This window comes from Coregonus lavaretus (genome assembly GCF_964263955.1).
Source record: "Coregonus lavaretus genome assembly, chromosome: 1".
NCBI classification, from domain to species: domain Eukaryota; kingdom Metazoa; phylum Chordata; class Actinopteri; order Salmoniformes; family Salmonidae; genus Coregonus; species Coregonus lavaretus.
Window position 1 is genome coordinate 37,258,522 of NC_139988.1, and position 25,578 is coordinate 37,284,099.

The 25,578-nt window shown below is 43.7% G+C and overlaps 1 protein-coding gene across 1 annotated transcript in view; it reads right to left on the reverse strand.

The window, feature by feature from the left end:
• Nucleotides 1–19,252: 19,252 nt before the first annotated feature.
• The window catches only part of LOC311130251 (AT-rich interactive domain-containing protein 5B-like), a 77,611-nt gene continuing 71,285 nt past the window's right edge, over nucleotides 19,253–25,578 (reverse strand). The window contains exons 9-10 of the mRNA XM_084162955.1: nucleotides 22,355–22,559; nucleotides 19,253–22,192 (exon numbers count right to left, since the gene is read on the reverse strand). Of these exons, the coding sequence (XP_084019081.1) occupies nucleotides 20,261–22,192; nucleotides 22,355–22,559 (2,137 nt within the window). The 3' untranslated portion in view covers nucleotides 19,253–20,260. The remainder of the gene's footprint in view (nucleotides 22,193–22,354; nucleotides 22,560–25,578) is intronic.

The window sequence follows — 25,578 nt, forward strand, 5'->3', positions numbered from 1 at the left end:
GATGAGGAAAAAATACTGTATAAAATAAATAATACAAATACTGAGCTACATTGTATGCTCAAACAAATGGGAAAATCATATTATTTTATACTATTACAACTGCTCAGAGAAAAATGTTTTGTTTAACAAGTAAAAAACTAATCTAGAAAGGATAGGGGTCAAAATTAATGGCACCCCTGTTTTCAGTCCTCCATCACCCTACCCTTGCGAGGATAATGACACAGCCTTTTTCTAAAATGTTTTATGAGTTTGGAGAACACATTGTGAGGGATCTTAGACCATTCCTCCATACAGAATATTTTCCAGATCCTTGATATCCTTTGTCTGCACTTATGAATGCCCTCTTCAATTCAAACCACAGGTTTTCAATGACGTTCAAGCCCAGAGACTGAGATTGTCATTGCAAAAAAAATATTTTGTGTTCAATTAACCATTTTTTTGTGGATTTTAATGTGTGCTAGCACCGCCTGGAGTTTGATAAAACGGCATTGGCACTTCGATTGGAACCAGTGCTATGTTTAGATGACATGAAAATAGAGCTCTTTCGCCATGCACACCAGTGGTGGTGAAAAACGGAATCATATGCAGAAAAGTACCTCCTACCCATAACCGTGGGAAGTAGGGGTGCTGAGGGTGCTGCATCACCCCCTTGAAAAATTGGAATAAAAATAATAAGATATATATATCATATATTTTTTCACAAAAGTAGTGCAATGGGCCTTTAATAGTCCTGCATTAGCGGACCATCTGCAGCACGGGCAAAAAGTTTTACCCTATAACCACATATTATATTGTCTTTGATTTTGCTGATATGCAGTTTGGGTGAGAAATTATAACATACTTAAAATAATAATACAATAAAATAAAACATTATTTTAACATGGAGTCACATTGAGACACAGGTCTCTTTTTCAAATGAACCCTGCAATACACAAATACACATATTAAATATAAAATGCTATCAATAAAATAATAAATATATTAAATAATACATACAGTACCAATCAAGAGTTTGGACACACCTACTCATTCAAGGGTTTTTCTTTATTTTTTAATATTTTCTACATTGTAGAATAATAGTGAAGACATCAAAACTATGAAAAACACATAAAAAATCATGTAGTAACCAAAAAAGTGTTAAACAAATCAAAATATATTTTATATTTGAGATTCTTCAAATAGCCACCCTTTGCCTTGATGACAGCTTTGAACACTCTTGGCATTCTCTCTACCAGCTTCACCTGGAATGCTTTTCCAACAGTCTTGAAGGAGTTCCCACATATGCTGAGCACTTGTTGGCTGCTTTTCCTTCTCTCTGCCGTCCGACTAATCCCAAACCATCTCAATTGGGTTGAGGTCAGGGGATTGTGGAGGCTGGGTCATCTGATGCAGCACTCCATCATTCTCCTTCTTGGTAAAATAGCCCTTACACAGCCTGGAGGTGTGTTGGGTCATTGTCCTGTCGAAAAACAAATGATAATCCCACTAAGCTCAAACCAGATGGGATGGTGTATCGCTGCAGAATGCTGTGGTAGCAATACTGGTTAAGTGTGCCTTGAATTCTAAATAAATCACAGACAGTGTCACCAGCAAAGCACCCCCACACCATAACACCTCCTCCTCTATGCTTTACGGTGGGAACTCCACATCTCCAATTTGGACTCCAGACCAAAGGACACATTTCCACCGGTCTATGTCCATTGCTTGTGTTTCTTGGCACAAACAGGTCTCTTCTTCTTATTGGTGTCCTTTAGTAGTGGTTTCTTTGCAGCAATTCGACCATGAAGGCCTGATTCACGCAGTCCCCTCTGAACAGTTGATGTTGAGATGTGTCTGTGACTTGAACTCTGTGAAGCATTTATTTGGGCTGCAATTTCTGAGGCTGTTAACTCTAATGAACTTATCCTCTGCAGCAGAGGTAACTCTGGGTCTTCCATTCCTGTGGCGGTCCTCATGAGAGCCAGTTTCATCATAGCGCATGATGGCTTTTGAGACTGCACTTGAAGAAACTTTCAAAGTAATGATGGACTGTCTTTTCTCTTTGATTATTTTAGCGGTTCTTGCCAAAATATGGACTTGGTCTTTTACCATATAGGGCTATCTTCTGTATACCCCCCCCCCCCCCCACACACCTTGTCACAACACAACTGATTGGCTCAAACGCATTAAGAAGGAAAGAAATTCCACAAATTTTTAAGAAGGCACACCTGTTAATTGAAATGCATTCCAGTTGACTACCTCATGAAGCTGGTTGAAAGAATTGCCAATACTGTGCAAATGTGTCATCAAGGCAAAGGGTAGCTATCTGAAGAATCTCAAATATAAAATATATTTTCATTTGTTTAACACTTTTTCGGTTACTACATGATTCCATATGTGTTTTTCATAGTTTTGATGTCTTCACTATTATTCTACAATGTATAACATAGTAACGATAAAGAAAAACCTTGAATGACTAGGTGTGTCCAAACTTTTGACTGGTAGTGTCACGGATCCCCCCGGTACTGCTGCTCATTCCCGTTCACCAGCTCCGGAGGTCTACGTCACCAGCCTTCTAGGTGTCACTGACCTGGTTCATTACCACCAACCCCGGACTGTCTTGTCTCATTACGCACACCTGGTTCCCATTCCCCCTGATTAGTATGTGGATATATGTGCCCTCTGTTCCCCATTGTCCTTGTCGATTATTGTCCCATGTCCGTTGGTCTCGTGAGGACCGTGTATTGTGCTCTTGTTATTACGGGTCTCGTCCCGTGTATTTGTTTTGAGGTTTATACCTCGCTCTTTTGTTTGGGTTACATCCCAGTGTTATATATATACGTGTTTGTTTTGGGCTTCGTCCCCGTCATTTTTCATGACATACCTTATGTTGGGTGGAGTAATACAAAACCCTAACACGTATTCCTGCGCCTGTCTTCAAATCATTATACAACGTGACAGAATAATCAACCCATAAAAATGGAGACGGTGGGAAAGGCAGAGCTGGCGACCATCGTAGAGAGTCCAGCATCATGAGGAATGTCTCTCCAGACTCGGCAGCGCCATGGACAGCGTGCTGGCAACCATCCTGCGGTTGGAGGGGAAAGTGCAGTCCCTCCAGTCTCCAGCACCGGTTTCGGCACCAGCCCCCACACCACCACAACCTGCCTCCGTCCCATTTGAGCCGGTCCGTGGAATACCCCTGAGCACTTTGATGGCGCGCCAGCGAGATGCAAGGGATTCCTTCTGCAATGCGACCTGTATCTCTCTCGCTATGACGAGGCTGTCTCCGGGCGGTCTGGGAGACGGGCGGACCCGAAGTCGAGTCCTACGAGCGCTTCACCCTCCTCTTCCGCTTGGTGTTTGATCATCCTGTGGAGGGCCGAGAGGGGGGTGAGCATCCCGACTACGCCAGGGATCTAGGACCGCCTCGGAGTTCACCCTGGAGTTCCGGACCATTGTGGCCTCCACCGGATGGAACGAGTCGGCTCTGGTCACCGTTTTCCACAGTGGACTGCAGGAGGAGGTACAGATGGAGTTAGCGTGCCGTGATGACAACCTGTCACTCGACCAGCTCATCAGCATGGCGATCCGGTTGGACAACCTCCTGTGGTCTCGACGAAGACCTGCGTGGAATCCGGAGTCCATGGCTACACCTGCTCCGTGGCCAGAGCCGATGGAGGTGGTCATTTCTCCCCAACCTGCCCTCTATCCACTAATAGGCGAGGAGATGACAAGCCAGGGAATTCCCCTGCCCCAACCCAGGGAGGATGCAAAATCTCCTCTCCTTTTCTGTCAACTCAACCAGTGTGTTTTTCCATAAAATTCCCTGAATACCCTAGCCCCTCACTCCCGTTAGCTCTGATTGATTCCGGAGCTGCCGGGAATCTTTTAGATAGCGCACTGGCCACTGCATTACGCATTCCTTTGGTTCCCCTCCAGTCACCCATTCTGGTTCAAGCCCTGGATAATCGTTCAATATGGACAGGGCTCGTACATCACATCACTGTTCCCGTTTCTCTGCTGACCCATGACACTCATTTAGAACAGATCACCATTTTGATTATAGACACCCCCACGCACCCCGTTGTTTTAGGTTGTGGTGTCGAGACAACGATGCTGATATGCTGTGTAGACAAGAAATCCGCTTGACACTGTACTTGATTATAAAGGTTTATTATATCAAAGGTTCCAGCGTCAATTTACAGATTTCTGCAGAAATCCGGAGAACAACTAACCCAATCTAAAAATGATTATTCTCCCCGTCCTTTGTTGAAACATGGTATTTATCCTATGTAACATAAGATGGGTGGTTTTTGATAGACCAATCCCTGGCCTCCACATATCTCCAAATGTCCTCTATTCCAAGGGGCCCCTGTAGTAATGCTTTCCAGATGTTTCAGCAAAGCAGAGTAAAGTTAATCTATCACACCATTTGCAAACGTCAGCCAAAATTATAAACTGTTCAGATACTACATATTTCCCCTCTTCGAGACTAATTAAGTATCGAAAACAAAAAGAATAGGATTATGACAAATAACAATTTTTCTTCTTGAGTAACTTTAGCAATAAACTAACATTTATGGAGAGTAAACACATTTTTATGTAGACACATTTTTGTGGAGTGTAAGAGCGAAAAACCTGTCTGGCAGCTTTCATTCCAAATATCCATCAATCAATCAAGACAGGAAAATTCTCTCACGGCCCCTCTGCCCCAGGCGACCACCTACGTACTCCAGATCAATTTATAAATCTTTATCAATGCATTTTAAACTATGATGCAATTGAATACACATGAAAACCTCAGAAAACAAAATACAATAAAATATGTCCACATTCAGGCTGGTCGACCCATCGGACCCTCCTGTGGATTCTCTCTGTCCCTGCCTAGACCCAATATCTCTAAGCATCCACGAAAAAACAAAAAACATCTGAGGTCCCCACATGTACCCAACAACAGAAAACATCATTCTTCAAACAATTAATACAGAAAGAATATGACACAAATTATGTATTACACATGCAAATATGTCTATATATCATTGCAGACACTGGAATGTAGTCCACTACACTGCATCTCCTCAGCAGTGTCGACTTTCAATGTAACGTCGATGATGGAATCTGAACATTTCCACACCTTCCTTGTTCCACTTCCTCCAGTCCATTCATATTGTCCATGTTTGAGTATTTGAGTCCCACTCTACACATTCCCCATATACTTCTGGAAGAAAAGAAAACACCAACCAGTATCTTTTGCAAAACAACACATGCAAATTAAAACATCAATATCAAAAATAATATAAAAATGATATATAAAATGAATCACATTACATTTCCCCCCTTTGATTCATAAGAAAATACTAAATATCACAATAATATGTAAAGACGTGAAAAATGATCGGATATTCAAAATGGATATCTATCCATCGATACTCCATCCAGTCCCACTTGTTTATCTCCATCTAGATCAGTAACAGTTACCAACGGCATCTGAGTGTTGTCTCCAGGCATTATTATATTATTAACTCCAACCCATCTCAATATCATAGCCTTTGCAAAAATCAATAACAAAGTACAAAAGCAAAACATCACACACAGCGCTACAAGAGCTGCTACAAAAATTTGAACTATCACTGCTCCCACTGGGCCTAACTGATCTTGCAACCAAGCCTTCGCTGACCATCCAGCTCCTTCAGATTGACCAAACGCATCCCTTATACTCTTCAATGCATCTATAACACTAGTGATATTATCGGAACTATCGGGGATCAAAGTATAACAATCGTCCCCCGTCAAGTTCATAGCCACACATAAGCCACCTTGTTTGGCTAAAATATAGTCAAGAGCCATGTCATGTTTCAATAGCGTCAGTCGGTGACTTCTCTGAGTATTTGACAGAAGGTTAAACCCTCGTATCGTTTCGTTTGCAAAACCCTGCAACGTATAGGTAATATTATCAATATGATCTGCCAAAAATGATACACCATACCATGGAAAAAGTCCAAGTCCCCACTTCTCTCCTAGATTTATCCTCCAATGGTAGGATTCCAGATTATGAAATTGCGCCATTTCCCTTTTCACCCTATTTCCAGACCTAGAATCAGATTGAGCTGTGTCCGGTGCTTCCCCCTTTTGAATGGTATAAACCTCATATGGAAGCTTCAACATCGACATGTAACAACATCCTGTCCATCCATAGGGTAAGAATATATAGGCTTTATCACCACAAACCCACCAAATATCTCGAAAATTCCCTATAGTCACATTGCCAGGCAAAAGCTGATCTTTTACCATCAAAGTCCTGCTCTTCTTACTAAATGGAACAGAAAAAGTTACTTTATATATCTCATCACTAACCTTACGGTCATGCATACCCAAAGTCATCATATAATCATCACAATCTGATACTCCCATAAACATACCTGGTCCATCATATGTTTTATTTGAACAAAAACAGCTTTTAGCCCTCACGGGTTTTACCTCAAGTGCTTCAGGAATCGCTGTTAACTGATTTTCCTTCCGATCTAACAAATTCACATAGGGTAATTCATTTAACCAAGAACAATTAAACCTAGGCCTAAACAAATGCTTCGACAACGACATCATTATATCTGTTAATGATTGTCGCTGATACAACAGCCATGATAACGCATAAGATTGACACCCAGTTGATAGAGGTTGAGCCACCGTCTCTAAGATTGAACCCCATGTGCCTGGTGCTGGAATTCTCAACAGACATGGACCCTCAAGATTCCTCACTGATCTTACAGAATGAGTTAACTGCTGGAACCATAGATTCCTACCTGCCCATCCATCTTTAATTTGCAAAACAGAAGAATCAAATCCATATGCCTTCCATTTAGTTTCTCTCCTCCCTAACGAGCGGTATTGATCAGATATATCTTCTGGTGTTCCATCAAAATTAAAGAACTCATCCTGTACCTCCGGGATAGAATTCTGCACTATTTCAGATGAATCTTCATCATTCTCTGCTACCATCTGCTCTCCTATTTCAACACTATCCTTACTACCATTTACACCAATCTCCATCTGTATCATAGACTTCTGAGTCACATTTACTACATCCTTTAATTTCAGAAAAGCTGTTGTTGGTGTCTGTGTCACATTTCCGAAATGTGTTATCGCCGTCGTAACATTAATCTCTTTCAGAGTTACTGTTAAGATAGTGGCTTTAGTTGATGTATTAACACTCTTAATTATTTCCAGGGGCAAAGTGGCAGATATCCTCTGTGTATTATTTACTATTGGAGTGACTACTGTAATATACTGCTCCTGAACTCCTTTGGTGACTGTGGAAACTTCAACAGACTTAAAATCTTCCATCATAAGCGTCACCTTACGAGTTACATAGCCTTCTAACCAGTAATTCTTAACCGGAACAAATTTGAACGCTGGCTCTAAATAAGTACAAGTATATTCTCCCTGATCTTCCCATGTAACATTACGCAAAAGAAGTGAGCAATCACTCATAACCCTCTTCCACTTCATATCGTTGTACAAAATATACTTCCTTTGACTAGGGGGCACAGCTTCTACTTCTGGTCCTGATAACAACACTTCTTCTCCATAATTATCTTCTACCAGACAGCCGTCTGGCGTACATTTTATTGTACAATTCAATCTACACAATGCATCTCTTCCCAACAATGCAATAGGTGTATGTTCCGATACCAGTATGGGTATTGTAATTTTCTGATTTTTATAGCAGAGCTCAATTGGTTCCGTAAGAGGAATCAGCTGTTTCACTCCCTCAAATCCGATTGTCCTAATTAGTTGATTGGACATAGGGAGATTTGTAGCATCTTTAGGCCGAACACAGGTGAAAGCAGCTCCACAATCCGCCATCACCTCCAATGGTCGGTTGTTTACTTTCACCTCAATTGTTGGATCTTTTTCCGGTCCTGACGCTATCAGCTGACACCCCCCTTTCGGATCTTCTGGGCACCTCTAGAATCCTTGCTCCGGGCCCCTATAAGGGTTCACCGGTCCTCCAGATGATCTTGACTGGCCCCTGTATCTTCCTCTGAAATTCCCTCTGGTGTTTCCTCCTGGCCCATTACACTCACGGGCAAAGTGACCAACCTGTCCACAATTATAACACACTTCTGAAGATTGCTGGAAGTATGGCTTAAATCTTCCTCCTCTTCCTCTTCCTAAGCCTTCTCGTCTTCTTCCTCTCCAATTCTGTGTCTGTCCAGAAACTGGTTGTGGATATGAAACAACTGGTCCCACTAGTGGTGGCTGGTACAATTGCGGTTGGACTTGGTTCGGTTGAAGCTGTGGCAGTGATTGTTGATTTGGTGAACACTGATTCTGCATAACCAAAGCCTGTTTCTTCTCCTTCTTATTCTCCACCAGTTGTATTTGATTGAGTTTTCTGAGAGTTTCTTGGTCCTGTTCTTTATGGTTGTGTTCCTTTTTCCGGTACAGATCCACTTGATGGACTATATGATCTGTATAGACACCTTTTGTCATGCTTCCAAGTCCAACCACCTCTGCCAGTTTGCTCCTTACTGGTGACGGCAGTCCCATCTGCAGTTTAGCTCGCAAAATTGACTGCTCTATTTGACTCACATCTGGATCATTTCCAGTAATATTTCTCCACACTTGATTAACTCTTGACACATAGGCTCTCGGATTTTCTTGTTGTCCTAGTGGGTCAATCAGAATGTTGTCAGGATGCACATTTGTTGGAAACGTATCTTTCAGTGCTCTCCACAGCCGATTTCTACTTGCAGCTAACAATTCAGGATCATTCACCGCAGTCCCCACACATGTGAGAAAGGTGTATTGACTTCTGCCATTAGTTTTTCTGTTACCTTCGCCTCTTTTGCCATTTTCTCTATACCTCTGTCTCTTTTATCTTTTGTATCTTTTATCAGTTTTTGTCCCTCATTTTCAAACAACTTAAGAACCCCCAGCTCTCTTTGTCTCTTTTCTTTACGTTGTTCCCCTTTTCCCCCCTTCTTTTGATCTGCCTTATACGTCGACACAAGCACTTGCATTATCTTGATGACGTCTGGGTTAAGAGTCCCTTCCACTGGCCATGGTTGTTCAATGTCAGGCCAACGTTTATTCCATTTTCCAGATAACCTTGCAATACCATTAACTAATGGATTACTATTTTGTACTACATCAACAGGAGTAATTACTTTCATAGTTTTGATGTCCTTTATCCCCATTGTAACAACTCTTTCATATTCCTTTATTGTGAATTATTTTATTATTATTATTATTTTAAACCAATTAATTAGTAAACCCAAAAAACTTTAAGCTATGTAGCTTATCATTCCCTACTATTTTTTAAATTATTTTATTAATTTATTTTTATTAATTTCTTAATTAATATATATACAGTGGGGGAAAAAAGTATTTAGTCAGCCACCAATTGTGCAAGTTCTCCCACTTAAAAAGATGAGAGAGGCCTGTAATTTTCATCATAGGTACACGTCAACTATGACAGACAAAATGAGGAAAAAAAATCCAGAAAATCACATTGTAGGATTTTTAATGAATTTATTTGCAAATTATGGTGGAAAATAAGTATTTGGTCAATAACGATGTTTTGGGGCTGTCGCTGGGCAACACGGACTTTCAACTCCCTCCAAAGATTTTCTATGGGGTTGAGATCTGGAGACTGGCTAGGCCACTCCAGGACCTTGAAATGCTTCTTACGAAGCCACTCCTTCGTTGCCCGGGCGGTGTGTTTGGGATCATTGTCATGCTGAAAGACCCAGCCACGTTCCATCTTCAATGCCCTTGCTGATGGAAGGAGGTTTTCACTCAAAATCTCACGATACATGGCCCCATTCATTCTTTCCTTTACACGGATCAGTCGTCCTGGTCCCTTTGCAGAAAAACAGCCCCAAAGCATGATGTTTCCACCCCATGCTTCACAGTAGGTATGGTGTTCTTTGGATGCAACTCAGCATTCTTTGTCCTCCAAACACGACGAGTTGAGTTTTTACCAAAAAGTTATATTTTGGTTTCATCTGACCATATGACATTCTCCCAATCCTCTTCTGGATCATCCAAATGCACTCTAGCAAAGTTCAGATGGGCCTGGACATGTACTGGCTTAAGCAGGGGGACACGTCTGGCACTGCAGGATTTGAGTCCCTGGCGGCGTAGTGTGTTACTGATGGTAGGCTTTGTTACTTTGGTCCCAGCTCAGGTTCGGTTGAAGCTGTGGCAGTGATTGTTGATTTGGTGAACACTGATTCTGCATAACCAAAGCCTGTTTCTTCTCCTTCTTATTCTCCACCAGTTGTATTTGATTGAGTTTTCTGAGAGTTTCTTGGTCCTGTTCTTTATGGTTGTGTTCCTTTTTCCGGTACAGATCCACTTGATGGACTATATGATCTGTATAGACACCTTTTGTCATGCTTCCAAGTCCAACCACCTCTGCCAGTTTGCTCCTTACTGGTGACGGCAGTCCCATCTGCAGTTTAGCTCGCAAAATTGACTGCTCTATTTGACTCACATCTGGATCATTTCCAGTAATAGTTTTTTGTTACGTAGTGTGTTACTGATGGTAGGCTGTGTTACTTTGGTCCCAGCTCTCTGCAGGTCATTCACTAGGTCCCCCCGTGTGGTTCTGGGATTTTTGCTCACCGTTCTTGTGATCATTTTGACCCCACGGGGTGAGATCTTGCGTGGAGCCCCAGATCGAGGGAGATTTTCAGTGGTCTTGTATGTCTTCCATTTCCTAATAATTGCTCCCACAGTTGATTTCTTCAAACCAAGCTGCTTACCTATTGCAGATTCAGTCTTCCCAGCCTGGTGCAGGTCTACAATTTTGTTTCTGGTGTCCTTTGACAGCTCTTTGGTCTTGGCCATAGTGGAGTTTGGAGTGTGACTGTTTGAGGTTGTGGACAGGTGTCTTTTATACTGATAACAAGTTCAAACAGGTGCCATTGATACAGGTAACGAGTGGAGGACAGAGGAGCCTCTTAAAGAAGATGTTACAGGTCTGTGAGAGCCAGAAATCTTGCTTGTTTGTAGGTGACCAAATACTTATTTTCCACAATAATTTGCAAATAAATTCATTAAAAATCCTACAATGTGATTTTCTGCATATTTTTTTCTCATTTTGTCTGTCATAGTTGACGTGTACCTATGATGAAAATTACAGGCCTCTCTCATCTTTTTAAGTGGGAGAACTTGCACAATTGGTGGCTGACTAAATTCTTTTTTCCCCCACTGTATATTCCGAGAGGTAACATGCAATTGAATATATATTGCACAATCTCACGGTTCCCAGAACTGACCCGAAAGTCAACCTAGTGACTTTCCTAGGATTTGCGGCCCATCTTAATGATCGCCTCGTTTGAGGGCTTCCGTAGATCAGCGACGTCCTAACAGTATACTTTTTTCCTTATTTCCTTGTCTTATTCCTTCATTCTATTCCTGGACACTCCTTTAAATTTATTCAAGCCAAATATCCCTGTGCCCAGTGTTATCAATTCCTATAGACACTCCCCCCTGTTTGCGTTGTTTTCAATGCAAACAAATTTAGAAATTTAGAACGGAATTGTTCTAAATTGTCATCCCACAGCAAATAACAGCAAAGCGCACACACAAGTTCTTTGACGGTACATCCCCTCAACGCACACACACAGCCACACGAACTGACCAGCGCCCAAAGTTGTGAGAAAACTCACCTTATCTGCCGGCCTCTGTAGCGGGAGTCAGCTCGCGGCCCATGATGAAACGCTGAGAAAAGACGCAACACGTCCCAAATCCTCGTCGCCAATTAATGTGGTGTCGAGACAACGATGCTGATATGCTGTGTAGACAAGAAATCCGCTTGACACTGTACTTGATTATAAAGGTTTATTATATCAAAGGTTCCAGCGTCAATTTACAGATTTCTGCAGAAATCCGGAGAACAACTAAACCCAATCTAAAAATGATTATTCTCCCCGTCCTTTGTTGAAACATGGTATTTATCCTATGTAACATAAGAGGGGTGGTTTTTGATAGACCAATCCCTGGCCTCCACATATCTCCAAATGTCCTCTATTCCAAGGGGCCCCTGTAGTAATGTTTTCCAGATGTTTCAGCAAAGCAGAGTAAAGTTCATCTATCACACCATTTGCAAACGTCAGCCAAAATTATAAACTGTTCAGATACTACAAGGTCTCCCCTGGTTGAGTTTGCATAACCCTGTTATTTCCTGGTCTGAGTGGAGACCGCTGGGTTGGTCGCAGGAGTGTCAGGGGAGGTGTCTCGCTGTGTCTGTCAACACCACTACGGTGGAAAGTTTGGACTACACCACTCAAGTGGATTTACCGGAGGAATACCAGGATCTGGACGGGGTTTTCTCTAAGACCCAGGCTACACACCTGCCTCGTCATTGCCCCTAGGTCTGTGCCATTGACCTGCTGTCTGACGCAGTTCACCCGAGAGGACATGTCCATCCCCTCTCCTACACGGAGACCGAGGCCATGGAGACCTACGTACAGGAGAGCATACAGCTCTCTTTATCCGCCCCTCTACGTCACCAGCCTCCTCGAGCCTCTTCTTTGTTAATAAGAAAGATGGGGGACTGCGCCCCTGCATTGATTATCCTTTACCCGTCATCCCAAACATCATCTAAAAAATGCATGGGGCGCAGTACTTCACGAAACTGGACTTGAGGAGCGCCTACAATCTGGTGCGCATTCGTGCAGGTGACGAATGGAAAATGGCCTTTTCCACGACCACGCCGCATTACGAGTATTTCGTAATGCTCTTTGGCCTGGCTAATGCTCCTTCAGTCTTCCAGGTCTTTATTAATTAAGTGTTTCAGGACATGCTGGGACGGGGTGTAGTGGTTTATATAGACAACATTTTGGTCTATTCTGCTGACCGAGTCCAGCATGTCTCGTTAGTCAGGTCTGTGCTGGGAAGACTGTTAGAGCATAATCTCTATGTTAAACAAGAAAAGTTTTTTTTTTTTCAAGAGGTCTGTGTCCTTCTTGGGCTACCTCATATCCACGGAGGGAGTGGAGATGGAGGAGCAACGCGTTAGGGCATTCAGGTCATGGCCCATCCCCAACTCCGTGAAAGCAGTCCAGCGATTCCTGGGGTTCGCCAACTATTTCTGGAGGTTCATCCGGGGCTTCAGCACAGTGGTTGCGCCTCTTACCTCCCTGCTGAGAGGAGGTTTTAGCGGCTTTGTTGGACGGCGGAGACGGAGAGGGCGGACGAGACGCTGAAGGCACTCTTTACCACTGCTCCCTTCATCGTCGAGGTGGATGCCTCCGAAGTAGGAGTCGGGGCAGTGCTGTCCCAGTGCACTGGAACCCCTCCAAAACTGCGGCCCTGCGCCTTCTACTCCAAGCAGTTGAGCCCCGCCCAGAGGAACTACGACGTAGGGGACCGGGAACTCTTGGCGGTCAAGAAGGCTCTGAAGGCATCGAGGCACTGGCTGGAGGGGTCCAAACACCCTTTCATGGTGTGGACAGACCACCACAACCTGGAGTACATCAGGGCAGCAAAGAGGCTAAACCTGAGACAGGCCAGGTGGGCTCTATTCTTCGCCAGGTTCCAATTCACTCTTTCCTATAGGCCAGGCTTGACGCAGAGGAGAGGCAGGGAGAGGAGACCCCCATCATCCCTCCGTTCGGCATCATCGCGCCAGTGGTGTGGGACGTGGACACCAATATGGCAGGCCCTTCGTACGGAATCCGCACCTACACAGTGCCCGGAGAACCGCGCCTACGTGCCCACGGGCGTGCGGGACCGCTTCCTTTCCTGGGCGCACACGCCGCCTGTGTCGGGTCATCCTGGGATAGGCCGTACCATCGCCTGCCTGACTGAGAAGTACTGGTGGCCCACCTTGGCTAGGGACGTCCGGGTTTACGTCTCTTCCTGCTCCATCTGTGCCCAGTCTACGACACCCAGACACCTCCCTTATGGAATGCTCCTTCCCCTGCCGGTTCCAGGAGGGAAACCGGCAGGGGATCAAATACTTTTTTCCCTCACTGTATGTGCCCTCTGTTCCCCATTGTCCTTGTCGATTATTGTCCCATGTCCGTTGGTCTCGTGAGGACCGTGTATTGTGCTCTTGTTATTACGGGTCTCGTCCCATGTATTTGTTTTGAGGTTTACACCTCGCTCTTTTGTTTGGGTTACATCCCAGTGTTATATATTCACGTGTTTGTTTTGGGCTTCGTCCCCGTCGTTTTTCATGACGTATCTTGTGTTGGGTGGAGTAATAAAAAACCAGTCAGATCAAATAATCAGTCAGATCATGTGCACTCCTCTGTGAAGAGGTCACTAATAAAGTTTCTGTAGAACTGCCTTATACAAAAAACTGAAACCAATGTTGCGACCTTCTAGCGGTCAGATACTACTTACTGTATATACTATATGATTCCTTTAGTCAGTTTTCCCATTTGTTGTAAAGGTATAAATTCTCCTGGAAAGTTTGAGTATCACAGACATCATCCACAACAAAATCAAGGAAACGGGGCCGCTTCCTCATTGGTGAGGAGGGGGCAAGGGAATCTCCTAAATGGTCCACTCTGTTTGACAGGGCCTGCACTATGGTGGTACAGAAGTGTCCCAGCCCCAATTCCAGCTCCTGCTCTGTCTCTAACGGCAACAAGAAGAGGCGTGCCCCGCCAAAACCCGCTGACAAGCAGCCTTACGGCCTCCCACCAGCCAGACCCCCTCCTCCGTATCAGGAGAACGTTGGGGCTGAGACAGGACGGCCCTCGCTGGACGCCAAGTTCTCTGCCATCATCCAGCAGCTGCAGAGGTGTCCTGGTGGTCTGTCCAACAATAACCCAGCCAGTTATCACTTTATTCTCTTTTTAATAATAATAAATAATAATAATAATAATATGCCATTTAGCAGACGCTTTTATCCAAAGCGACTTACAGTCATGCGTGCATACATTTTTTTGTGTATGGGTGGTCCCGGGGATCGAACCCACTACCTTGGCATTACAAGCGCCGTGCTCTACCAGCTGAGCTACAGAGGACCATATTTGTCTAATTGGTTTTAAGGAAATATTTGGAATTGTAGATGCATCATTATTGTACTAAATCATTTGCCATTGCAAAAATAATTCGGAAAGTATTCAGACCCCTTGACTTTTTCCACATTTTGTTGCGTTACAGCCTTATTCCAAAATTGATTAAATAGTATTTTCCCCTTCATCAATCTACACACAATACCCCATAATGACAAAGCAAAAACAGGTTTAGACATGTTTGCACATTTATAAAAAATATAAGTTACATAAGTATTCAGACTCTCTACTCAGTACTTTGTTGAAGCACCTTTGGCAGCGATTACAGCCTCGAGTCTTCTTGGATATGACGCTACAAGCTTGGCACACCTGTATTTGGGGAGTTTCTCCCATTCTTCTCTGCAGATCCTCTCAAGCTCTGTCAGGTTGTATGGGGAGCGTCACTGCACAGCTAATTTCAGGCTTCTCCAGAGATGTTCGATCGGGTTCAAGTCCGGGCTCTGGCTGGGCCACTCAAGGACATTCAGAGACTTGTCCCGAAGGCTCTCCTGCGTTGTCTTAGCTGTGTGCTTAGGGTCGTTGTCCTGTTGGAATGTGAACCTTTGCCCCAGTCTGAGGTCCTGAGCGCTCTGGAGAAGGTTTTCATCAAGGATCTCTCTGTACTTTGCTCCATTCATCTTTTCTTCGATCCTGACTAGTCTACCAGTCCCTGCCGCTGAAAAACATCCCCACAGCATGATGCTGCCACCACCATGCTTCACCGTAGGGATCGTGCCAGGTTCCCTCCAGACGTGACGCTTGGCATTCAGGCCAAAGAGTTCAACCCTGGTTTCATCAGACCTGAGAATCTTGTGGCCATAGCTCTAGGAAGAGACTTGGTGGTTCCAAACTTCTTACATTTAAGAATGAGGAGACCACTGTGTTCTTGGGGACCTTCAATGCTGCAGAATTATTTTTGTACCCTTCCCCAGATCTGTGCCTCGACACAATCCTGTCTCAGAGCTCTATGTCCAAATGCCTGAAGGTACCACGTTCATCTGTACAAACAATAGTACGCAAGTATAAACACCATGGGACCACGCAGCCGTCATACCGCTCAGGAAGGAGACACGTTCTGTCTCCTATAGATGAACGCACTTTGGTGCGAAAAGTGCAAATCAATCCCAGAACAACAGCAAAGGACCTTGTGAAGATGCTGGAGGAAACAGGTACAAAAGTATCTATATCCACAGTAAAACGAGTCCTATATCGACATAACCTGAAAGGCCGCTCAGCAAGGAAGAAGCCACTGCTCCAAAACGCCATAAAAAAGCCAGACTATGGTTTGCAACTGCACATGGGGACAAAGATCGTACTTTCTGGAGAAATGTCCTCTGGTCTGATGAAACAAAAATATAACTGTTTGGCCATAATGACCATCGTTATGTTTGGAGGAAAAAGGGGGTGGCTTGCAAGCCGAAGAACACCATCCCAACCGTGAAGCACGGGGGTGGCAGTATCATGCTGTGGGGGTGCTTTGCTGCAGGAGGGACTGGTGCACTTCACAAAATAGATGGCATCATGAGGAAGGAAAATTATGTGGATATATTGAAGCAACATCTCAAGACATCAGTCAGGAAGTTAAAGCTTGGTCGCAAATGGGTCTTCCAAGTGGACAATGACCCCAAGCATACTTCCAAAATTGTGGCAAAATGGCTTAAGGACAACAAAGTCAAGGTATTGGAGTGGCCATCAATTTGTGGGCAGAACTGAAAAAACGTGTGCGAGCAAGGAGGCCTACAAGGAGGAATGGGACAAAATTCACCCAACTTATTGTGGGAAGCTTGTGGAAGGCTACCCGAAACGTTTGACCCAAGTTAAACAATTTAAAGGCAATGCTACCAAATACTAATTGAGTGTATGTAAACTTCTGACCCACTGGGAATGGGATTAAATTAAAAAAAGCTGAAATAAATAATTCTCTCTAATATTATTCTGACATTTCACATTCTTAAAATAAAGTGGTGATCCTAAGACAGGGAATGTTTACTAGGATTAAATGTCAGGAATTGTGAAAAACTGAGTTTAAATGTATTTGGCTAAGGTTTATGTAAACATCCGACTTCAACTGTATGTAAATAAGGTATTTCTAATTTTTACAAACCTGTTTTTGCTTTGTCTTTTATGTGTGTAGATTGATGAGGAACATTTTTAATTTAATCCATTTTAGAATAAGGCTGTAACGTAACAAAATGTGGAAAAATTCAAGTGGTGTGAATACTTTCACTGAGTGTACAAAACATTAAGAACATCTGCTCTTTCCGTGATGTAGACTGACCAGGTGAATCCAGGTGAAAGCTATGATCCCTTATTGATGTCACCTGTTAAATCCACTTCAATCAGTGTAGATGAAGGGAAGGAGACAGGTTAAAGAAGGATTTTTAAGCCTTGAGACAATTGAGACATGGATAGTGTATGTGTGCCATTCAGTGGTTGAATGAGCAAGACAAAATATTTAAGTGCCTTTGAACGGGGTATGGTAGTATTTGCCAAGTGCACTGGTTTGAGGCTCTGTCGTAGCCGGCTGCGACCGGGAGACCCATGGGGCGGCGCACAATTGGCCCAGCTTCGTCCAGGGTAGGGGAGGGAATGGCCGGCAGGGATGTAGCTCAGTTGGTAGAGCATGGCGTTTGCAACGCCAGGGTTGTGGGTTCGATTCCCACGGGGGGCCAGTATGAAAAAAAATATATATAAAAAAATAATAATGTATTCCAGACATACTGTCAGCAAATTGCACAGTAATTAAGGCTTAAGACATTGAATTAGACCCAACACTGGCAAAATGCCTGTAATATGCCTTGAAATACAGGTAGCTGTCAATATAAAGCAAACACTTGAGTAAATGAATGATACAAAGTATGTTGAAAGCAGGTGCTTCCACACATGGTGTGGTTCCTGAGTTAATTAAGCAATGACCATCCCATCATGCTTACGTTCATGTATAAAAATGCCTAGTTGCCCATTATTTTGGCTACCATGGCTAAAAGAAGAGATTGCTTTGACTTTGAAAAAGGGGTCTCAAAGGAGCATAGGGGATGTGTGTGTGTGTCAGTCACCAGATCTCAACACAATTGAACACGTATGGGAGATTCTGGAGCAGCACCTGAGACAGCGTTTTTCACCACCATCAACAAAACAACAAATGATGGAATTTCTCATGGAATAATGGTGCCGCATCCCTCCAATAGAGTTCCAGAGGCGCATTTAAGCTTTCTGGCGGCTCGCAATGGGCCAATGCCCTATTAAGATACTTTATGTTGGTGTCTCCTTTATTTTGGCAGTTACTTGTACCTTTGTAGTTGGGTCTACATGACATTTTAAATATTTCACCATGAATCTTCTTAGAGAATGAGTTATATTTTCCAACCTCACCCATCTGTGGTATAGTACCACCACAATTAAGGGGAGAAAGACATTCGTAGATAGTAAAATATTTTAATTAAATATACAGAGGATCATATAATACAAAATGTTTTTCTTCTTGTTTGCCAGCTAAATGATTGGTAAACAGATGGCACATTGTATCAAAAACACGTTAAAGATTAACAATATGGAAACAATGTGGAAAACAAGCAAATAAAAAGTGTCCTACAATAGTGTTCAGATCTAATATAAGGTGACCTTTGACACATCTAGATTGTGTAAGCAGCTGTATGCATTTATACTATTTACAGATTATAACATATAACACATGATAACAGACTGTCAGAAGTCAACAGTATTTACATTATTATTTACAGAAGATGTCAGACAGAGAAAGATACCAGAGAATAGTTTTGAATGTTAAGTAGCCTAAACAGTAGTTACTAATGCTGCTGAAGCAAACATGACATTCAGAACATGTAATTGTGAATGAATGTTTATCTTAAGTGTCTGCTAAATCTCAGCTGATTTGCTTTATGACTAAATTAAACAGCTATGTGTTACCTATATTTCATATGTCCCAAATACCCATTAAAAGCAGTTATGATGGTTGTAAACCCAGACCAGGTGCTATTAGTCCTCAGGCTCTACAGGGTTCCTTTTGATCACGGAGCCTGGCTGTGGTACATAAGTCTATTCTAGTAGCCATTCTCTACACCAGTGCTTAACTATCCCTTTGCTAAACAGTAACTATGATACTATACAATTACAGTCCAATGAGTTTGCACTGCAATGTGACGATAGAATGGAACCTTATAACTGTAGTGCTGCAACCAGTAATCGAAGATTAAGAAAGGCACAGATATTCACAAAGCAATAATCTACAAGACACATTTTTATTTATCATACAGTATACTGTTGAACGAAGGTGGCGGAGTAAACAGCCATAGACAAAATAATGAGTGATTTTTCAGAGCTACAGTATGTCAAGATAAGCACTGTCAGATGTCACAGTAGGCAGCATCAGTGACTCAGATGTGAAGCGTAGTACAAATGCTTTCTGTTCAATATATTAATGTATCTGGGTCACCTTCCCATCTCTCAGGGGTCAACAAAACATTGAGAGAATGTTCCTGACAAACGATACGACTCGCCTTAAAAAACGATGAAAAACATCAAATGTGGTTTCTTCACAGCTTGGGCGTTCTGATGAAAATGAGCTTTTATCTACATACAATACCTCAGGACCTTGTGGTTTTGTACAGCACCGTGGTTTAACACAGTAATTCATAAGAATACAGGTGTAGTTGACTTATACATGAACACAAACAGGCCAAAGCACCACACTAGAGAGCTGTAAAAAATAAAATAAAAACTTGATTGAAGGTGGAGTAGCCTAATGCTTAACAGCTGCATTAACTTTTCCAATGGTAAACTTTGCGTAAAGAGTCTATTTTACATAGTCCCCTCATGTTTTTAGTGTTTTAACCTGATAAAATCCCCAGAACACATTTGGAGGATGAGGTTGTTGCATTGCAGTGATGTAGTCCATCCCTTTGGAGACCCAGCAAATATGATTATCCCCCAACATGCATGCCAATGGCTTTTCTCTGTTTCCCGTCCCTCCACACTCAAAGATAGTAAGAACCTGACTGTTGAGCGAGAGAATGAACCTGGTTGGTGAACACAAACACTACATAGAGTGCAAATGGAATAACATAAGTGGTGATCCAGCACAGTGCAAAAACAAACAAAGAATACAAAAAATTGAACTGTGTGCCTGACTAAATCCACCAGCTACAGTTAACCAGTGTTGTCATGCTTACTGAAGAATAGAACACTAGATCCACTGTCCCAGGTAGAGACAGTTAAGCTCCATGTGGGTCTGTCTGTTAGAGTCTGGTGCTGGGGTGCATGGAGGACAGCTGTGGGTGGTTAAGGGTGGACAGGGGGTACAGGTGGTGCAGGAGGTCCCCGTACAGGGCCGCCCCCCCAGGGTGCCTGTAGAAGTGATGGGGACTGGGCTGTGAGGCCATCAGCTGCCTCTGTAGCATCATGGAGTGGAAGGCTAGTGGAGGGACAAGGGGGGACACGGCTGTCTGGCTCTTCAGGTATTGGAGGTTGTGATGGAGGGCGTCCTGCATCCCGGGGTACATCCCTGGGTAGAAGGGCGCGTGGGGAGGGTAGGTGTGGCCCTCGGGAATGTGGCTGTGGAGGTGGACGGCGTGCGCCGGTTCAGCTGGTTTGAGCTCCTCCCCCTGTGGGTCACCCCTGCGGACAGAGCCGGCGGGGTGCATGGGGGTCACCACTCGCACCTTGCGGTCTGGCACCCCCTCGTTCTCTAGTTCCCCCAGGCTTCTCTTACTGGGTCTGGAGGCACTGACAGTCTCAGCGTGGCTTTTAGGGTTGAAGAAGGGCTGAGGGGGGTCTGGGTTCTGTTTGGGGGTAGATATAGTCATGGGGGGGACTCTGCATGCTTTGGGGTGATAGTCTAAACTCTGGTGCATCATGGGATACGGGAGGCCACAGAAAGAGGGCTTTGTGAAAGACATCCTTTGAGTGACAGGCTTGGAAATACTGAAATCTCGAGGTTCCTCGTCCAATGATCTATCCCCATGTGTTTGTGTCCTCTCAGAGAAGTGGGGAGCTCTGTAAGCCAACCCATCTCTATCAGGATTGTTTAAGCTAAAGCCCTCACTGCTCTGACATTCCCCGATAAAATGTCCCTGTTTGTCTCTGTTGGGATAATTGGCCATTCGCTCTTGACTCAGACAGTTCTCTGTCTGCCGGTAGAGGTTGTGTAGGTGAGGGGAGGAGTAGCAGTCGCCTGCATAGCCTGGTGGTGCCTGACTTGGGTGCTGCTGCATCCGTGTCTCCCCTGCATTCTCCACTCCATCCTGGTGCTCAGTCCTGTGGAGGTAGGGGTGCCAGGGGGGGTTGAGCCGGGGCTGGAAGTGGCTCACTCTGCAAGTGAAAGGCTCAGACAGATCCCCCAGAGGACTCCTCTCTTGCTGGGGTTTGACACTTTGGGCGTGCTGGATGACAGAAGGCCTGAAGACGGGAGCCATCTCTGGGCTGTCCGGCAGGGAGTCCTGCCTCAGTTTCACCACCTCTTCAACACAACTGTCGCTCACATCAGCCACGCTGGCTGACGGAGTGGGAGGAGGGAGAGGAGGGGAACTGAATGAGTAATGACTTGTCTCACAGACTTGGGAGAGGAGCTTCTTCTTGGCTAGTGGGGACATGACCCCCAGGTTGTCCTTGGAGTACGCTGTTGGCATGTGCATGTGACACTGATTTATTGCTTTGTTTTTACTGGGGGAGTCCTGTTTGTCTGTGAGTGGCTCTGTAGAGTACAGCTGCAGTGGGGGTGGGCTCTGCTTACACATGGGCAGCACCTTCCCCACCCTCCCACCATGTCCATAACCGTGACAGTCTGTGTCTTTAGCTACTGGAGTGTCAGGTGTGCTTGGGTCAGCTAGACTGCTATACCCATGTTTACTGTTGTTGTTGTTGTCCCAGTTGTGTGGATATGGGGTCTTAGAGAGGGTTCCATTGGCTTGGTTCTTTTGCTCAGGGTTGAATTTGTCTGATTGTGGCTGGTTGGGATGTCTCCACTCGGGCTGTGGACACAGGTCACTGTGGAGGACAGGTGTGGCTCGGTGGCAGTCTGTGTTGGAGGGATTCAGGCGGGATGGTTCCTCCTGGCTCAATGTCTCCTCTTTCTTCAAGGTGTGTTGTAACTCCTCTTCAGGCTCCTCTCTGGGAAGATGATCCTGCTTCATCACTGCAAGCTCCTGGTTCTCCTCTTTCTCCTCAGATACCTTAGTGGGAAAACATATGCCATACGGTTATTCGACACATATATATGATGCATGTGTGATGTTGGTATATGTTATCTTTCTAAGAAAGAGTGTGTGAACGAGAGTGCTTGTGAGAGCTTGAGATAGTGTGAGACAGACGGACAGAAAATGAGTAGGACTGACCTGTGAGAGCTCCCGGCTTTTTGTTGTGTCATCGCTCTCCCTCTCCTTCCTGGCCACCTGTCTCTGGTTTAGTCCACCTTTAGGTCGTTTCGCTTTGGGTTTGGCACCCCCCTCTTGGGCCCCATGCTCCTGTTTTTTGGGTTTGGCTGAGGGGAGGGGTTTGTCCTTCTCTCCTTTGGTGTGCCTCTCGTAGGGTAGGAGGAGCCTTGAAAGGTCAGAGGGGAAGAGACCGAGTTAACCTTAACCTGAAACAAAGTTAAGCCTATAAACGCACCACCTCTTAGGAATGCTGTTAAACACCCTGCCCATGTAGCTGCAATGAAACATGTTGAAAAATCAACACATCTTTAAAGATGAATGTTTACATGCAAACCACCATGCGGTCTCTCATAAGTGGTGCTAGGAAAAAAAAACACAAAGTTCAATCAATTTATAAGATAATTCGCTCTAGGAAGTTATATCTAGATAAACCAGAGATGCTAGCCCTACAACTGTGGCATAGACAAAGACACAACTTTAATTACATCTGAAAACCTGAAAGGAAGTTTCAACCTTCATTTTGAAACTTGACTGACCAGAGTACACAGTGGTGGTGGGCGTGAGTCAGTTAGCATAGACTAGAGAGCATGCTTCAACACAGAGCTGGTATGTGCTGAGAGCGCTGGGGAGCCAACTAACACCTGGCATTGGGCCAGGAGATGAGGCAAGGCTGAGGCCCGCAGTGAGGGCGTGTTAATCTTTACATCACATTACTAGGGAAACAGTTAACACACTACAGCTGCTAGAGTAACTAAAAAAACATCATCACCAAGGTTATCATCACCAAGATCTTATCAAATGTGTGAAACAAAATATGGACTGACAAAAATACTGAGAAAAACATGTTAAACACCACAAAACATTACAGTATCAAATATCGAAAAGAGGTACCAGCCAGTGATGGAATGTTCAATATTATTTTGGAAAGCCTCGCCCATTTCTTTGTGAGGCCAGCTTTTATGATAGCAATCCAAATGCTATTGGGAAACAACTTAGGCATGTGCACATTAAGTAGTTGCTCAATTCCCTTTTTAAGAGACATTGTGGTAGAACAAACAAGGAATCATTATTGGTTCGCTTGTTCAAAGAGAAATGCCTTTAAAGTCCCACTGCAGTCAAAAACGTGATTTTCCTGTGTTTTAAATATACACTATGAGGTTGGAATAATACTGTGAAATGTTGAAAATTATGATAATGCCCTTTTAGTGTAAGAGCTGTTTGAAAAGACCGCCTGAAATTTCAGTCTGTTTAAGTGGGATGGAGTTTTAGCCTGCCTGGTGACATCACCACACTCGCCCGAGGTAGCGCACAACAGTTGCCCCCCTTGAAGCATGACAGTGTAAGCAGAATTGTCTCGTTGAGCTAATACTCATACAGTCTAAATGATAATAGCAGAGCAATGGTTTTGAAACAGCTGAAATGTATAGACATTTTCCTAATATTTGAGACTTGTTTCATTGAGTTTTTACCAGAAATTGCAGTAACAGCCTGTTACATTCGGAAATTGTCACAGTAGCTGCTGGCTGCACTGAGCCACATAAAACTATGGAAGCCCATCCCCACCACCAAAAACATGTCAAATGTAGATCATACAAATAGGATATGTTTTTTCATTGTAACATTGTGTGGACATTTCAGAGGTGGCACCACATGTTCCAGAGTGGTGGGAGGGTAAATTGTTTTCCTAGGGCCCAGAGTTTTACCCAATCTGATAGTAATTTAAACAACTCCGGACTCTAGTGGTAGCGTACGACATAGTAATAAATCAGCTGAAAAAACAAATGTTTTATATGGGCTATGATGGGACAAGATTGTTTTTCTTATCAGGTCATATGGTTTAAAAAAAACTCCTGGAAAACTCCTGGCCCTAGGGAGGATGAATACATTAAAACCCTTTACACAGACAAAGAGACAACTGCAATTGGACAAAAACTAACTGGGCTGAGGTTGCTGTATGCAGGGTTGCATCATATAGGCCTTTGCATCTGTAATTAAAAAGATACTCACACAGTATGTCATCACTGTTGATTGATTTAATTCCAATAAATTCTTTTGGATTAAAAAGGCCTAGGTAGCCTAGCCACCAGAAGTGTGAATATAAACCAAATTTGATCACATTCACATTTTCTCAGAACACAAATTAAATGGGCCTATTTTATGCTATAAATACAGAGCTTAGGCTATAAAAACATGACGTTACGTTTCCCTTGGCCAGGCCCAGATGGGATCAGAGAGCATAGGCTTCTCTAGGCTACCTGCATCTGTGGTTGTTATCAGTAGGCTACATTTGATCAGACTGAAGCACAGACTAATTGTACACGTTGACAAGTCATGAGGCATTTTATTTTTTGGTGGCGGGTATGGGCTTCCATATAAAACAGTTTGTTGTGGTGAATTCACTTATATCCATGGTTTCAGTCACAATATGCCTTTTACCACGTGATGATTTGCATGATATTGATAAAAATGAAGCCTGGTTTGTTGTAATGTTGTAAGGTAGGCCTACTGTAGTTTTATATTCGTATGAGCAGGTTAATTGTTCATTTTTGATAGGCTAACATTAATTGATGAAGACATGCTGTTGGCAACTCTGTGCTTTTGTCTTGAAGCTAAAATGTAATGAGTGTAGCCTACAGACGAGAAAATAAACCCTTTGTCTGCACATAGTGGCTTGCGAAAGTATTCACCCCCCTTGGCATTTTTCCTATTTTGTTGCCTTACAACCTGGAACTAAAATTGATTTTTTGGGGGTTTGTATAATTTGATTTAGACAACATGCCTACCACTTTGAAGATGCAAAATATTTTTGATTGTGAAACAAACAAGAAATAAGACAAAAAAAACAGAACACTTGAGCGTGCATAACTATTCACCCCCCATTTAAATGTTTCCCCTTAAACCACTCGAGTGTTGCTTTTGCAGTATGCTTAGGGTCATTGTCCTGCTGGAAGGTGAACCTCCGCCCCAGTCTCAAATCTCTGGAAGACTGAAACAGGTTTCCCTCAAGAATGTCCCTGTATTTAGCGCCATCCATCATTCCTTCTGACCAGTTTCCCAGTCTCTGCCGATGGAAAAACATCCCCACAGCATGATGCTGCCATCACCATGTTTCACTGTGGGGATGGTGTTCTCGGGGTGATGAGAGGTGTTGGGTTTGCATCAGACATAGCGTTTTCCTTGATGGC